The sequence below is a fragment of the Diabrotica undecimpunctata genome, chromosome 7 (assembly GCF_040954645.1).
Source record: "Diabrotica undecimpunctata isolate CICGRU chromosome 7, icDiaUnde3, whole genome shotgun sequence".
Classification (NCBI taxonomy): Eukaryota; Metazoa; Arthropoda; class Insecta; order Coleoptera; family Chrysomelidae; genus Diabrotica; species Diabrotica undecimpunctata.
The window spans coordinates 42,403,857-42,418,516 of record NC_092809.1 but is presented as its reverse complement, the minus strand read 5'-3'; the positions used below and the strand labels follow the sequence as shown (position 1 = coordinate 42,418,516).

Genomic DNA, 14,660 nt, shown 5'->3' with positions numbered 1-14,660 from the left:
CGGATTGGAAGTGTCGGCTTTTGCATTTAAAACAAGAATGGACCTGTCGATATTTGCATCTAAGGTACATTTTTGGGAGCCTATAATTATCGGATATGTCGGGATTTGCTTGATAAATGTATTATGGACTTGTAGGTTTATGTATTTCAAATTCTTATATCTAATAAAAAAGGTTTTGAAAAAATTGTGACTTTTCAGGTTTTGAATCAAGGCGACTGATATTATATATCAAATATCTTGTCGGAAATATGGCATAATTATAGAATACACTATTTATATGACGATTCGGCTTCCACATTGAAAGCAAAGTGCAAAAGAAAACAAAATAATTGTTCTTCTTCTTCTTCTTTTTATGTAGACATGGCTCTGCCTGTTTTTCAATGTGCCTCCAGTAAGTTGTCGTTCCATCGTTTACGTGGTCTTCCTACAGATCTGTACTTCTAGCTCTGTCCCATAATGTTTTGCTATCAAAGTTTCCAAGTACTTTCATCTCTGCTGTTTCTAACATCCTTTTTGTCCTCTCTGTGTCAGGTCGGGATTCTGCCGCGTATGTCATTATTGGTCTAATGACTGTTTTGCAGATTCTGCCTTTTATTTCTTTCTCGATATTTTTATTTCTCCATCTTGTTTCATTCAGGCAACCTGCGGTTCTATTCGCTCTATTCACTTGATCTTCCACTTCTGTTTCGAGCTTTCCATAGCTAGATAATATGATGCCTAGACATTTAAACTTCACTTGTTATATTACATTCATATGGCAACTGTCATTCAGAACCCATTCAGACAAGGTCTGAGAGTCAGCAACAACCCTTATTGGGAATCTTACGTTGCCATGCAGGATATATGTTAAATACGTTAACATCGCAACATTTTTTAACACACAACGAATTTTGTAACTTTCTAAGGGTTTTTACCCAAATATTTAGTGGCTTTGCTCATGTATACCTGGTAATATTACACTGATGATGGACTTTTTAGTCCGAAAACGTTCTGTGATGTAGTCCGAAAGGGTATTTTTAATTATATACCTATTATAAAGGATTTTTTATTAAAACATTTGTGATTTATGTTATACAGTCAACTACAGGAATTTATTTTTCCTTGTGCAACGTTTAGGTAACCATTAAGTGTTTTATTTATATTCGGTAAGGTTCATTACATCCATTTCAAGTTTTTCTATTTCTAATACAATGATGTTGATTTTGTGTTTTACTCCATGTTTCCATATTTATCAACTTGTGTCTTTGCTTTTGTCGTTTATAATTAGATCTTTATATTTTTCTTCCTTTGATGCCGTGCCTATGTTCAAGCATTGGCTATCCGCATGACAATGTCATTAAACCTTTTTCGAATGATTGCTGCATGGAAAAGTTCTACATCCAGCCCGGTCCAACGTATCTTATATTGTTTATGATCTCTACTTTTATTCTAATACCTTCGGTCCTATCGTACAGCGCCTCTTGAAAAATATTTTACGAATAAATATTAAATAACAAAGGTTATAGAACATATCCTTGTCTCACACCTGTATTTATGTTGCTCGATTTTAAGTATTGAAATAGTTCTGTATGTTTCGCTCGACCGAATGATTTTCTTAAAGTGTATGAAACATATATACATATTTTTACTAAGTTCACAACTCTTTTGTAACAATACACTCATGAAAAAAGTGCTTCTCTTGTTTCTAGACAATTACAAAATTGTTCTTCGCCAATATTTGGTTCGCATGAAGCATTTATTTTGCCCAGTAGTGTCTTGAAAAGTATTTTTAAAATGTGACTCATCAAACTGATTAATAGACTTTTGTCAGTCATCGGGAAATGTGTTACTACATCTAATTGAAGAACATATATACTTTCGTTATCGAGAAGCTAAGCTTTTTTCGTCAGGTTCTGGGAATTTTTTTACGTTTGGTTGATGAATGGTTTTTTTAAATTCAGATTTGATAATTCTTATACTTAGTTTTGCATTACCAATCAAAATTCATATTCACCAAATTCATTTTTAATTTTCTGATATAAATGTATATAAATGAACAAGGCAAAGGCACTCAGTTTGGTTCCACAAAACCTTTGAACCGTAGCTTATCATGATTCTTATTTTCTTTGTAAATAATCTGCAGCTCTTTTTCTCAAACACGTCCATATCTGTCTTGATCTGTGTAATTTTTCGGCTAAGATTAATTAAGTTTAAAAATTGGAACAGAAAAGTCTTTGGATTCTTATTAAAACGGTAGCAACCTTACTGAGAAAGTCAATTCTTTATTTGTTTATAATTAAATTTAACAAATGTGGCAACTGTCTTGCTAAAAGCAATTCAAAGAGAGTGCTTCTTGTAAAATGTGCTTTAATTTTTCTTCTTATGTGTCTATCTCTTTAATGATTTATTATAATCACCTTGTATATCCTCTTGATAATTTCTTTGAAAATTTCTCTTTTTGGTAGCCTTTCCCTTTGATCATATTTAATCCATATAAGACTATGTTTAAACTCATTGTCAATTTTTGTTACCGGTAATAACGAAGATGTATTTTTCTCTATCCTTTCACTAATTTTGGATGAAGTTCTACTGACGATAGACCATCCAAGGCGAAAATATAACAATATTTAATGCTATCTATATAACAAATTGATAACCTTTCATCTTGCCCATATTGTAAGTTACAGAACAGATTAAGCGCGAGAAATCAACAAAACAATCAAACAAAATTTTAATACGACCTCCGATTATTACGATTATTGATACGATTATTCTATTCGTTCAAATACCTTTATAATGTCTGAAGGTAAAGGTAAACTAAAAAATACCAACACAACCGCAATTTCAGTCAGCCTTGTAAGTTATTTGCGTAGATACTATGTTCTTGGTCTATTTAAGTTTTTTACAAATTAATCAGATGCACTATTTACATGTATTATTATTTTAAAATAAGTCAACAGAAGAGAAATCATGTAAAAATAGCATGCCTAAACTATATAATCATCATCATCAATCTTTCCAATGTTGAACATAGACGTCCTCTAGATATTTCAATCTCTCTGCAATCGAGTTGATCGTAATTCTTTTAAAGTCGTCGATCCATCGTGTTGGAGATCTTCTTTGCTTGTCTACTCCGCTCAAGTAAAACTTCGTTTTTGCAAAATGTCCCGCCTATCATCATTTTTGTCTTATAATATGTTCGATATTATCTCCTACTCTGACTTGTTTACGAATGTTCTTATTTCTTAAGCATCTGATGCCCACATAAAGATAGGTCTTTGAAGTACCAAGTTTTTTTAAAAATACCTTACTTGATTTTGTAAATAAACTTGAAGTTTATTTACAAAAAGATCAACACAAAGTTTCTTTGTGTTCATCTTCTTGAACACATTTTTGGCATTAATTTTGAGTTGATTTCCATTTTACCACACCAATTGCTTACTTGCCCATGTTCTGCCTGGTTAGTTGTCCAGATCACCAGATCGTGGCACCAAAACTGCAGAGGCAGAGAGCTGGCGAACTCTGGAATACTATAGCCTTGGTACGGTGCACTGTCTTTAAAGACGTTCCTCCAATGAAGTAAAAAAAATTCTATGACTTACAATCGATAAATACTCACCTAACATCATATTTGGTGAATGCACCCCCAGCACTGTTATTAGCCTATCGGCACCAAAAACAAACAAAGCTCCCAAGAGAAAACCGGCACCGACTGGAACAAAGGCGAACTCGCCATTTTCTCCATACCTCTTAGACGAGGCAGCCTGTTCCAAAGCAGGTTCCAGAAGGGACCAGAAGGAAGCTGCAGTCATTACGCCTGCAGCAAAACCAAGACTTGCATCCAGTAGTCTTCTCTGAAACAATAAAAGCTAGTGGTCAAAAGAATGGAAATATTAAACAACAATTTAAAAAATGAATGTACATACACATATAAAAGAAATTAATAAAATAGGTCAAAGATCAAGAAATTATAACAGTTAAACCAAAAATGGTATACAGAAGGTTCCAAAACTGACAAAGGTACAGGAATTAGAACTTATGGAACGAGACCAAAGGCAAAAATCCGGATGAGTTTCAGACCATGTTTTTTTTATTTTTACAGTATTTTAAACGAAAGTTGTAGCTATTCAAAGTTGCGGTATGAATCTAACTGGACAGCAAGTAGAGGATATTACGAGTGTGATGTACTGTGATACTCAAGCAGGCCTTAAGGCACTTAGTTCAATACAAGTTTACTCAAACCTATGACTTGTGTGGGACTGTTCGAAGTTTCGTTACTTGGGGTTGAAGTCGAAATAGGTTTATACTAACCTGTGTAACAGAGCCCAAAGTTACGGATAAAGAGAAGCCTGGGAAAACTCTTTTTCCGAATTATAAAAATACATAGACAGCAATTGACCATTGGGTGCAATAAATTGGGGTGTATTGGGGACATAAAAATCAGGTTACTACGATGATATATTATCTTTCCTATAATATTGTAAGGAGTTGAGTCGTGGACTCTTACAGACGCTACCTGCGAGAAAATTGAGGTTTTTAAATGTGACTTTATCGTCGAATCCTGAAGATATCCTATACCAACCACGTTACTCACCAGGACGTTTTATTAAGAATGCAAGAAAGAGTTGTTAACCAGAATAAAAAACAGTCAAAATCGAATACCTCGGTCACATCATGAGGAACAGCGAAAGATATGGGTTGCTACAATTAATTCTACAAGAAAAAGTAGAAGGAAAACGAGGACCAGAAAGGCGAAGGATTTTCTGGCTGAATAATCTACGTACGTGGTTCAACACAACAACCACAAATCTTTTCAGAGCCGCAGTTTGCAAAATACAGATTGCCATGATGGTCGCCAACATCCGAAACAAATAGGCACTGCAAGGAGAAGAAGAATATTTATTACAATCTGTCTCATTACAAACAAAAAGCAATACGTATAATAATTTATGTACAATAATATAGTTGGAAGCCTCCCAGTGGCAAGCAACCAGGTAAGATATATAATATTATAAATTCGATCTATGACACAACAATTAATTTAAACTTAACAAACAAAGTGTAATAGAGATAAACTACACTGACAGCAAATATGAGTATTATAAGTTTAAAAAAAATCGAGAAAAGTTTTAAAAATACCAGATTAAAAACTTGTTATTTCACTGAACTATGAGACTATACTTTGTTTCTCCAGATTTACTTGAAGTCCAAACGGTTCGATCTTTTTAATCTTCTTTCATGTGAAATGTTGAGCAGATCCGTGGCCAGCGGATTTGGATGGCAAGATAGTCTGCTTTAATTGTTGGTAACTGTAAAAAATATCCAAGGGACATTGCAGATCTCGCGCGGTACTTTCGATTGAAATCATTGAAGTTTTTGTGGTTTGTGTACCCCAGATTTGTGTAAATCAGAAGTTTGTTCTCCATTCAAAGATTTAATTTTCGACTCATGTACCAATACATTTTTCTGTAGATTAAGCTGAGTTGAAGGCGTTTCTTCCAGATGTGGATGCCCCAATTAAGTTTGCTATCCAAAATCCAGGTATTTAACGACAGTTAACTGGTAACTGGTAGTGGAGTGTTGTTCCAAAGAAACTGTTGGTGCCACACCTTTATTTAAAGTAGACGTTATATGTATTGATTTTAAATTGTTGACTTAAACTCGCCACGGTTTAAGCCAGCTGTCTAATTTAAACTGGTGGTTTTGCAATACCTGGGATGCTTCAGTTGCAATATAATTTGAAGCCATGATACTTAATTGTGTCTTCGGAATATGTAGCGATTGTTCTATTCGTGGTTGGGTCGTGGAGGGTGGGTCCTAGTATGCTTCCTTGTAGAATTCCGGAACATATTGTAAACAGGTTAGTGATTTTCTTACGTTTTTGGGGAAAAGGGTGCCAAATAAGTCTCTCGAAGGTTGGAGAAATGCACCAGATCAGAGTCAGACCTACCAATTCATAGACTAAAGTTATTAGAATAATGGTTTGATTACTGACCGGACGCTATAGGCTCAAAAAACATTTAATTTATCGGTTTGACAAATAAACTTCTTGTCGGTTCTGGCTAGGCCATTTTGAAAATCTTACGCCAGGGCGAAGAACTTGCAAGACTGCGGGATTTAGAACTCGAAGACGAAAATTCAGAATCACAAAGCTATATGCAGAGATCGCTTTCAAGGATATGGAATCTCGTCAAAAAGGTCGCGCTAAATCATAAATTTTAATTATAAAGAAACGCACAAGAGATCTGCAAAGCTCTTCTACATCAGTTAAGATATTATTTTATCAAGAAGTTATCAGTTAGAAATTTGACTAAAAATGGTGATAAAACTGTATATCAGCAGGTCAACAGTGATGACAAAGAATGCCTTACAGTATTAAAAACTGGAAACGCAGCTGGAACGATGGCACCTCCAATGATATTGTTCCGTTACGAACGAATTGGAAGAGACTTAGCAGTCAATGTTTCTGAATGGTGGGGTATTGGGAAGAGCGAAACTGGTTGGATGCCCGTATAGACATTTTTCAAATACATCACAAATCTCTATCCATGGTTGTTAAATGCCGGTATTACTTTGCCAATAATTCTTTTCATAGATGGACATGCTTCTCATTTAACATTACATTTAAGTAAATTCTGTGAAAGTAAGGGAATAATTTTGCTCTGGGAAATGCCACTCATCTCATTCAGCCTATGGATGTAGCTGTGTTTCGTGCTCTTAAGGATGGTTGGAAAAATAAAGTTAAGCAATGGAGATTAACCAATTATGATGCTCCTGTGTTAAAAAGGTTCACTTTTTCCCCTTGCTTGCCTCAACTACTGGAAGAAAGAGTGACACCAACTGACCAACTGTACTTGAAAATGAATTTCGAAAATCTGATCTTGTTCCTTGTAATCCAAATGCTGTTAACCTAATAAACACTGAGTTACATAAATCTGATATACCCAACCATTGCAACGCTGCGGCAAGTCAAAAAATCAAAGTGTTAGAAGTTGGTCTAAAATTCTTAGAAGATAATATTGATGAGGAGAAAATTGCAATATGTAAAAATAGAGATGAATGGGATGGGGAAATACGCCATCATTCTTTATTTTATTTTTTTTTTAAGAAAAAATGTCTGAATTAAACGATCTTAAATCCCAAATAATAAAAATTGAGATTTAAAAACAAAAAATCCAAATGAAAATTTGAGGGAAGAAACTGAAGTAACTGAAGTACCTTATGAATCTAATGTTCCTCTAGAGATGCCAAATATTGCTAATGAGAGGGAAGAAACTGAAGTATAGTCGGTTCGCTATATTTACGCGGGTTTCGGATTAACAAAATTATGCTAATGACTCATTGATAACCAGTTGCAGTAAACGACTTCCCAGAAAATTAGGTAAAAACTGCATTAATGGTTATATGTATTTTAAAATACATTAAAATAACATTCTTCTTCTTCTTCTAATGGCGCTGCAACCCTTTGTGAGTCTTGGCCTGCTTAACAATGTTCTTCCATTCTGCCCTGTCGGATACTTTCCTTCGCCACTGCCTGATGTTCATGGTTTTAAGATCCCTCTCTACGTCGTCTATCCATCTTTTACGGGGCCTTCCTCTTGTTCTGTTTCCTTGGGGCTTCCATCTCTGGACTACTTTTACAGCTCGATTATCTGGCATTCTTTCTAGGTGACCAAGCCAGTTTAGTCTTTGTGACTTTACAAATCTGACAATATCTGCGCTCTGCATTAGTTCATCCAGCTCGTGATTCATTTTAATTCTCCACGAACCATCGCTGCATTGGGTTGGTCCAAATATCTTCCTTAGTATTTTGCGCTCAAATATTCTCAGTTGATTTTCATCAGTGGTTGAGAGGGTCCACGTTTCACATCCATATGTGACCACTGGTCTAATTACTGTTTTGTAGATTCTCAGCTTAGACTCACGATTCAGTAACTTACTTTTCATTAAGTATTTGTATGCATAAAAGCACTTATTACCGCTAAGAATCCGTGCTTGTATTTCTTGACTGATGTTGTTGTTGTCATTTATTATTGAGCCTAGGTAGGGAAAAGTGGAGGCATATTTGTAGGTATGGTTGTCTACCTTCAGATTCTCATGTTTATTCGATTTTGTGCACTCCATATATTTTGTTTTGCTTTCATTTATATATAGACCAAACGTAGCAGCTTCTCGTTTCAGTTCTATAACTTTTTCGCTTAATACACTTTTGTTGCGGCTTATTATGGCAACATCATCCGCATATGCGCATATTTGCATAGATCTTGTATTAATACAGCCGTTTATATCCAGTTTTCTAACAACAGCTTCTAAAGTTAGATTAAAAAGTGTTGTTGATAAGGCATCCCCTTGTCTAACTCCATTTTCAATATCAAAGGCCTGCGTCATATCTCCATCTATTGTCACCATAGCTTTGGAACCCTCCAGAGTCATTCGTATAAGTTTAACCAACTTATTGGGTATCCCTAACATAGATAGTTGCTTTAACATCTTTTGTCGATCTACTCCATCAAACGCCTGTTTGAAATCGATATACAAGTTGTAAATAGGTATGTTATATTCAACACATTTTTCATGTATACCTCTTAACATATGTATTTGGTCAATAGTTGACCTCTTTGGTCTGAAGCCACATTGGTATTCACCAATAATCTCCTCCGAAAACGATTCCAGGCGGCTATATATAATTCCTGATAACATTTAAAACTGTTATGCCCCTATAATTTTTGCAGAGTCGTTTGTCTCCCCCTTTGTACATAGGAAGTATGATTCCCACTTTCCAATCTTCTGGGATGACTTCTAGTGTCCATATGCGGTCGATTAGTTTATGGATACGCCTCCATAGCGCATGTCCACCATTCTTTATCAGTTCTGCAGTTATTCCATCTGTGCCAGGTGCTTTGTTATTTTTTAGATGTTTTATGACGTTTACCGTTTCTTTCAATGTTGGTTGCTCAACTAGTTGTTCTGCTGTGTGGTGAATTATCTCTTCATCTTCGTTTTGTTCTTTTTCTGGATTTAACAGCTCTTGAAAATGCTCCTTCCACCTTTTCATTATTTCCTCTTTCTCGCTGATAATTGCCCCATTTTTGTCCTTGCAAACTGTTGATCTTGTTATGTATCCTTGGGTGCATTGCTTGATTTCCTTGTAAAATTTTCTAGCCTCTCTTCTGTTATTATAATCTGTAATTTGTTGTATTTTTCTATTCAACATTTCTCTCTTTTTCCTTCTGCATATTTTCAATGCATCTTTTCTGAGTTCTTCATATGCCTTTCTATTCGATCGGGAATCCCTTTGTAGACATTTCTGTCTAGCTATATTTTTGCTATTTATTACTTGTTGGCAATCTTGGTCAAACCATTCCTCGTTTCTTTGGCTTGAGGTTTCACCTAATGTTTCCTTTGCCATATTTGTAATTGTTGTTTTGATGATATTCCATTCTTCTTCAATGTTGTTTTGTTCTCCTCTTTCATTTAATATTACTTTTATTTTCTGCTGGTACTCTTTCTTCTTTTTAGGATTTTTAAACATATATGTATTCCATTTTCTTTGTTTGGCGCCTTTCTCTTTTCTTACCATTGATATTCTTTGTTTTATCTTCGATATAACCAAGAAATGGTCCGAATCGCAATTTGCGCCTCTATATGTTCTAACATCTGTTACGGAGGTTGCCTACCGCTTAGATATTAATATGTGATCAATTTGATTAAATTTATTAGTACCCGGTATCATCCAGGTTCCTTTATGAATATTTTTATGAGGAAAACACGTACTAACAACTCTTAGTTTGTTTGCCATTGCCAACTGTGCCACTCTCATACCGTTGTTGCTGGTAATATCATGTAAACTATGCTTACCAAAGGATTCTGCATATATTTTCTCTTTTCCCAGCTTCGCGTTCATATCACCCAGAACTATAACTGCATCTCTCTTCGGTGCGTTTTCACATTCTACTTGTAGTTGGTCATAGAATTGGTCGGTTACTAGTTCATCTGCTGCTTCTGTTGGGGCATGAATATTAATAATTGTAACATTATGAAATTTTCCCCTTAGACGTATTTTGCATATTCTTTCATTAACTGGAGTAAAACCCAATACTGACCTGCGGCATTTATGGTTTACGATAAAACCCACTCCAAAGTCTCCTTGTCTTTCTGCTCCACAGTAGTACATACTGTATTCTTTTTTATTTATGCAACCATGCCCTTTAAATCTGATCAGATCAGATAAAATCAGATTAAAATAACATTAGGGTAGGTATAAATTTGTTGCAATATTGCAGTTGAATTGATTCTTTGCCAGTGTTGACATTGTATGTTTGGTGGAAATATTTAAAAATGCCTAGACGTGTGTTAGATGTAGATAGTCTAATTTGTAGTGTACATAAGTATTTTACGGATGAAAAAGAAAATGGCGGTCCTTTAAAATCGGTAATGTCTGTTCAACAACGCGTATGTGATGCTCTAGGAATTAGTGAAACCAAACTAAGAGGAGTATTACAAAATCGCAATAATGAACGGCCGAAAGAGGATCACCGAAAAACTCGCCTATCATTGAAAACGAAAGATATTCCAGATGGAAAAAAATTTGAAATTCGTGATACCATTTATCGAATGCGAGCCAACAAGGAACATGTGACCTTAAATACAATTCTCTCGGAATTAAAAGATAGAAAATTTGACGAAATTGGCAGAACAAGTCTATGGCAAGTGATACATAATTTGGGTTTCAAATTTCAAAAGGAGGATAACAGAAAAGGCCTTTGTGAAAGAAGTTCTGTTGTGCATAAAAGAATTAACTTTCTAAGAAAATATTCTAAATTAAAAGAAGAAAGGGTAAATTTTATATATTTAGACGAAACATGGATATTTTCTAGGGGTAGGGTAACCAAGAGAATATGGCAAGATGATAACGTAAAGTCTATCAAACATACTGATGGAGAAGGGAAGCGACACATAATTTTACATGCAGGAGGGAAATCGGGTTTTATAGAAGGTGCTGATTTAATATTTTCATCTAAATCAAAATCAAGTGACTATCACGATAATATAAACACAGAAATGTTTGTAAAATGGTTACATGAAAAACTTCTCCCAGGTTTAAGTGAGCCCAGCGTAATTATTTTAGACAATGCACCTTACCATTCTGAAGTATTAAACAAAAGTCCAACGAATTCTTGGACTGTTAATAAAATTAAAGAATGGTTGACAAAGGAACATATACCATTTACACAACATATTTTAAAATCAGAATTATTACGCTTGGCAAATATCTACGCAAAACCAAAAACCTTTGTTATGGATCAGATTATTGAAAGTTACGGTCATCAAGTTTTACGTCTGCCACCGTATTATTGCCAGTTTAATCCCATCGAATATATATGGGGAATAGCAAAACAATATTATGACAACCATATTGAGCCTAACGGTTATAGCGACGACGCAGTTCGGGAAACTTGGCGAAAGGCACTTTCAATTGTAACTCCAGAAGTGTGGTGCAATTGTATATTCAAGTGCGAAAAACTAATAGAAAATTGGTGGACTCGTGAAAATAAAATAAACGAAATAAGTCCAATCATAATAACAATTAATGGTGATGACAGTGATGATGATGACGATTATGATATTTTTGATGATAATGACTGATTTTCATTTTTGTTGGCAAGTTAAATTTTTTTATTTTTCATTAGAAAGTTTCTCAATGGAACAAATACACATAGACCATATTCTCTGTGTGAAGTGTAATATAAAATTATTATTAGGTTTATATTAGCCACATTAGACTCCATTAATGAAGTAATTCTCCTTATTATACTGTCAATTATATAAAAGATTTTCCATTATTATTTAATTAAAAAAAGTTATGGATTATTTTTCATTTCATTTGACCAGTTGATATTTCCCCAAAGAACAGCTAATAAAAACTGGGTACTTACAATAAAATTTTTAATCCGAAACCCGCGTAAATATAGCGAACCGACTTTACCTTATGAATCTAATGTTCCTCTAGATGAGACAAATATTAGTAATGAGTTATTTAAGCGCAAAATTTAAAAAAACTAATAAGTATTTTTGAAAAATTTAAACGCAGAATGAAAGAATACATTATTACTAAGGGCCGGAAGTCCCTGAAAACTTCTATAATGTTTATTTTAATAAGTTACAGGGTTGAAAAAAAAAAGAGAAAATTTAGTGTGATTTTTAATTTCAAATATCTTATTCAAAAGAACTTTTTGTTTATTCTAAGAGACTTTCGGCCCTCGGTAATAATGTAATCTTTCATTATGCGTTTAAATTTTTCAAAAATATTTGTTAGTTTTCTCAGGATTCGAAAAAAATGATTGCATTTAAAAAGCATTGGCCCGAAATTTTGCGCCTACGCTCTTAAAGCACCCTCATCTCCTGTTAACTCACCAACTAAAACAACAAAACATTTTACACCAGAAAGAAGTCAGACAGAAGCCCTGCAATTGAGACAAACGTCGACGTTATGATATGTGGTTCCATCTCCATTTAAAAGAGCTCTATTTTGGCCTGAGCCCAAACAGTCAAAGCAATTAAAACGAGCTAAGAAAGAAAAAGCAGCTTGTTATTACTGCAAAACAATGGCAAGAATATCACTAGAAAAAGCAAATGGAAAAAACAGTACAAGAGGAAAATAATAAACTAAGGAGGGAGGAAAGAAAACGAAAAAAAGAAGAACGAGAAAAATTAAAAAAAGGAAAAGAAGAAAAAGTGCAACTTCTAGGAGATACTTAAAAGAAAAACGCACAAAAGAAAAGTATTTATTTCTTCAGATTCAGAGACTTGTGAAGAATGGCAAGAGCCTAGTGATAGCCTTGATGATATCAGTCTTATATGGAATGGTACAAACAATATTAAACAAAAAGATAAAGTGTGTGACACAGAAAAAGATACAAATTTACAAGTTTAAAATTGAAGAATGTAATACAGACTCGACGACTGAAAATATATCTAACACTGGACAAAACTCAACACAAGTGTATAAAGAAGGTGACTACATTCTTGTGTCAATTCCAGGTAAAAAGAAGGAATATAAATTTGTGTGTGTTATACAAGAAGTGTGCAACAATGATGAAGTTGAAGTTGTAGGTATGACAGCTTGTAATGAAACAAAAACCGTATTTTGAGTGAGAAGGACATAAGTTCCATTAATTTTCCCAAATCCTTGAGAAGTTAGAATTTCCCAACCCCAATCTACTGGTTAATTATTTGCAACCTGTAAGAAAATCTAACATTTTTTGTTTAATATTACATTTTGTAAATATTTTCAGTTAGTTTCATATTTTACAAACATTAATAACTATCCTGAGACATAGTTAATAAAAATATTTAAATCTGTAACTGTTTTATTGCCAGATTTGTATATATTTTTTCTTAAGCTGTCAACTAGGTACTGGTTCTGTTACCTTACTGTACAACAAGAATACTCAATCTTGAATCAATATATACTATGCAAGTTTGTGTATTAATTCATAAATGTAACTTTCTCAAGTACTTACAAATATTGCCGATGTTGTCCTAACACTGACCGAAAATGTACATGATCATACTAGACAAAGGGATAGTTTTTGTACTGGAAGAATGAGAATTTCTGGTGTACAAAGAAGCATATACTTAAATGGCCTGATCTTGTATAATAAGCTGCCCAGTAATATGAAGGAAAGTCAAGTAGTAAGATTTAAATTTGAACTAAAACAATTACTTTTTGATAACTACTTTAAGAGCAATCAGATTTGAAACATATAAATTTCTTATTGTGTATTTTTTAATTGATGGAAAATCCTTTCTTTAATAACATGAATTGCTTAATCAAATTTTGTAAAACCATTGTTAATATAGGTAGTACTCATAAAACCAGTATAGCTATGGCTCTTGATTTATTAATGTGTACTTATCTGAATTAAACTTGTATATTGTGAAAGTAATACACTGGAAATTAAAAACAAAATTTAATGGAAAAATTGACATTTTTCTATTTCTCAATGATAAAATAAACTCATGTCTCTACCACTAAGGTGTGAAATTCTATCTTAAACCCTTAATACTTGTTCAATTGTATTTGATGTTGTACTGTCAGTGAAGTTTGTAGAAGTGATCATATTATTGTTATAAATTCTTGTATAAAAATGAGACCAGAAGTTATTGATACTTCAAATTTTTGTTTTGAATAGTCCTATATAAAGACTATTTTAATCTGTCATACTATTGTAATCTTCTGTCATAAAAATTGTGCTATTAACCATTAAGCACAGTAAGAATTTGTATATGTCACCAAAAGAATGGAGACACAACATAGAGCTTGCAGGTAAAGCTTAGCAGGTACTGAGAATTTCTATATTTAGTACTTATTTGAAGATATAGAGGAAAATATTTTGTTGATTCTTTGGACTTCTATTTTTTCATTTTTGGGATTGATTTTATATAAAGTAGTACTTGTAATGAAACCATTTTTCATTAAAATAATAAATCTTTTAGTGCAGTTTAAATATTAGGCTTCTATTCCCTAAGAAAAGCCACTGTCTAAATTTAGGAATTAAATTTGCTTTAGTTACAAATGATCCTAGTTTTTAGGAGTTTAATGTCATTTAAAAGCCTAGACTTAATAACAGCAATATTCAATAAGATATATGACATAATTAAAATACCAACAGACTGGC

At 33.5% G+C, this 14,660-nt stretch overlaps 1 protein-coding gene across 2 annotated transcripts in view; it reads right to left on the bottom strand.

Moving 5' to 3' along the window:
* Zip48C (Zinc/iron regulated transporter-related protein 48C) overlaps positions 1-14,660 on the bottom strand; it is a 252,599-nt gene that overhangs the window by 235,427 nt on the left and 2,512 nt on the right. For both annotated transcript variants that reach the window (XM_072537193.1, XM_072537194.1), the window contains exon 2: positions 3,599-3,833. In XM_072537193.1, the coding sequence (XP_072393294.1) occupies positions 3,599-3,833 (235 nt within the window). The remainder of the gene's footprint in view (positions 1-3,598; positions 3,834-14,660) is intronic.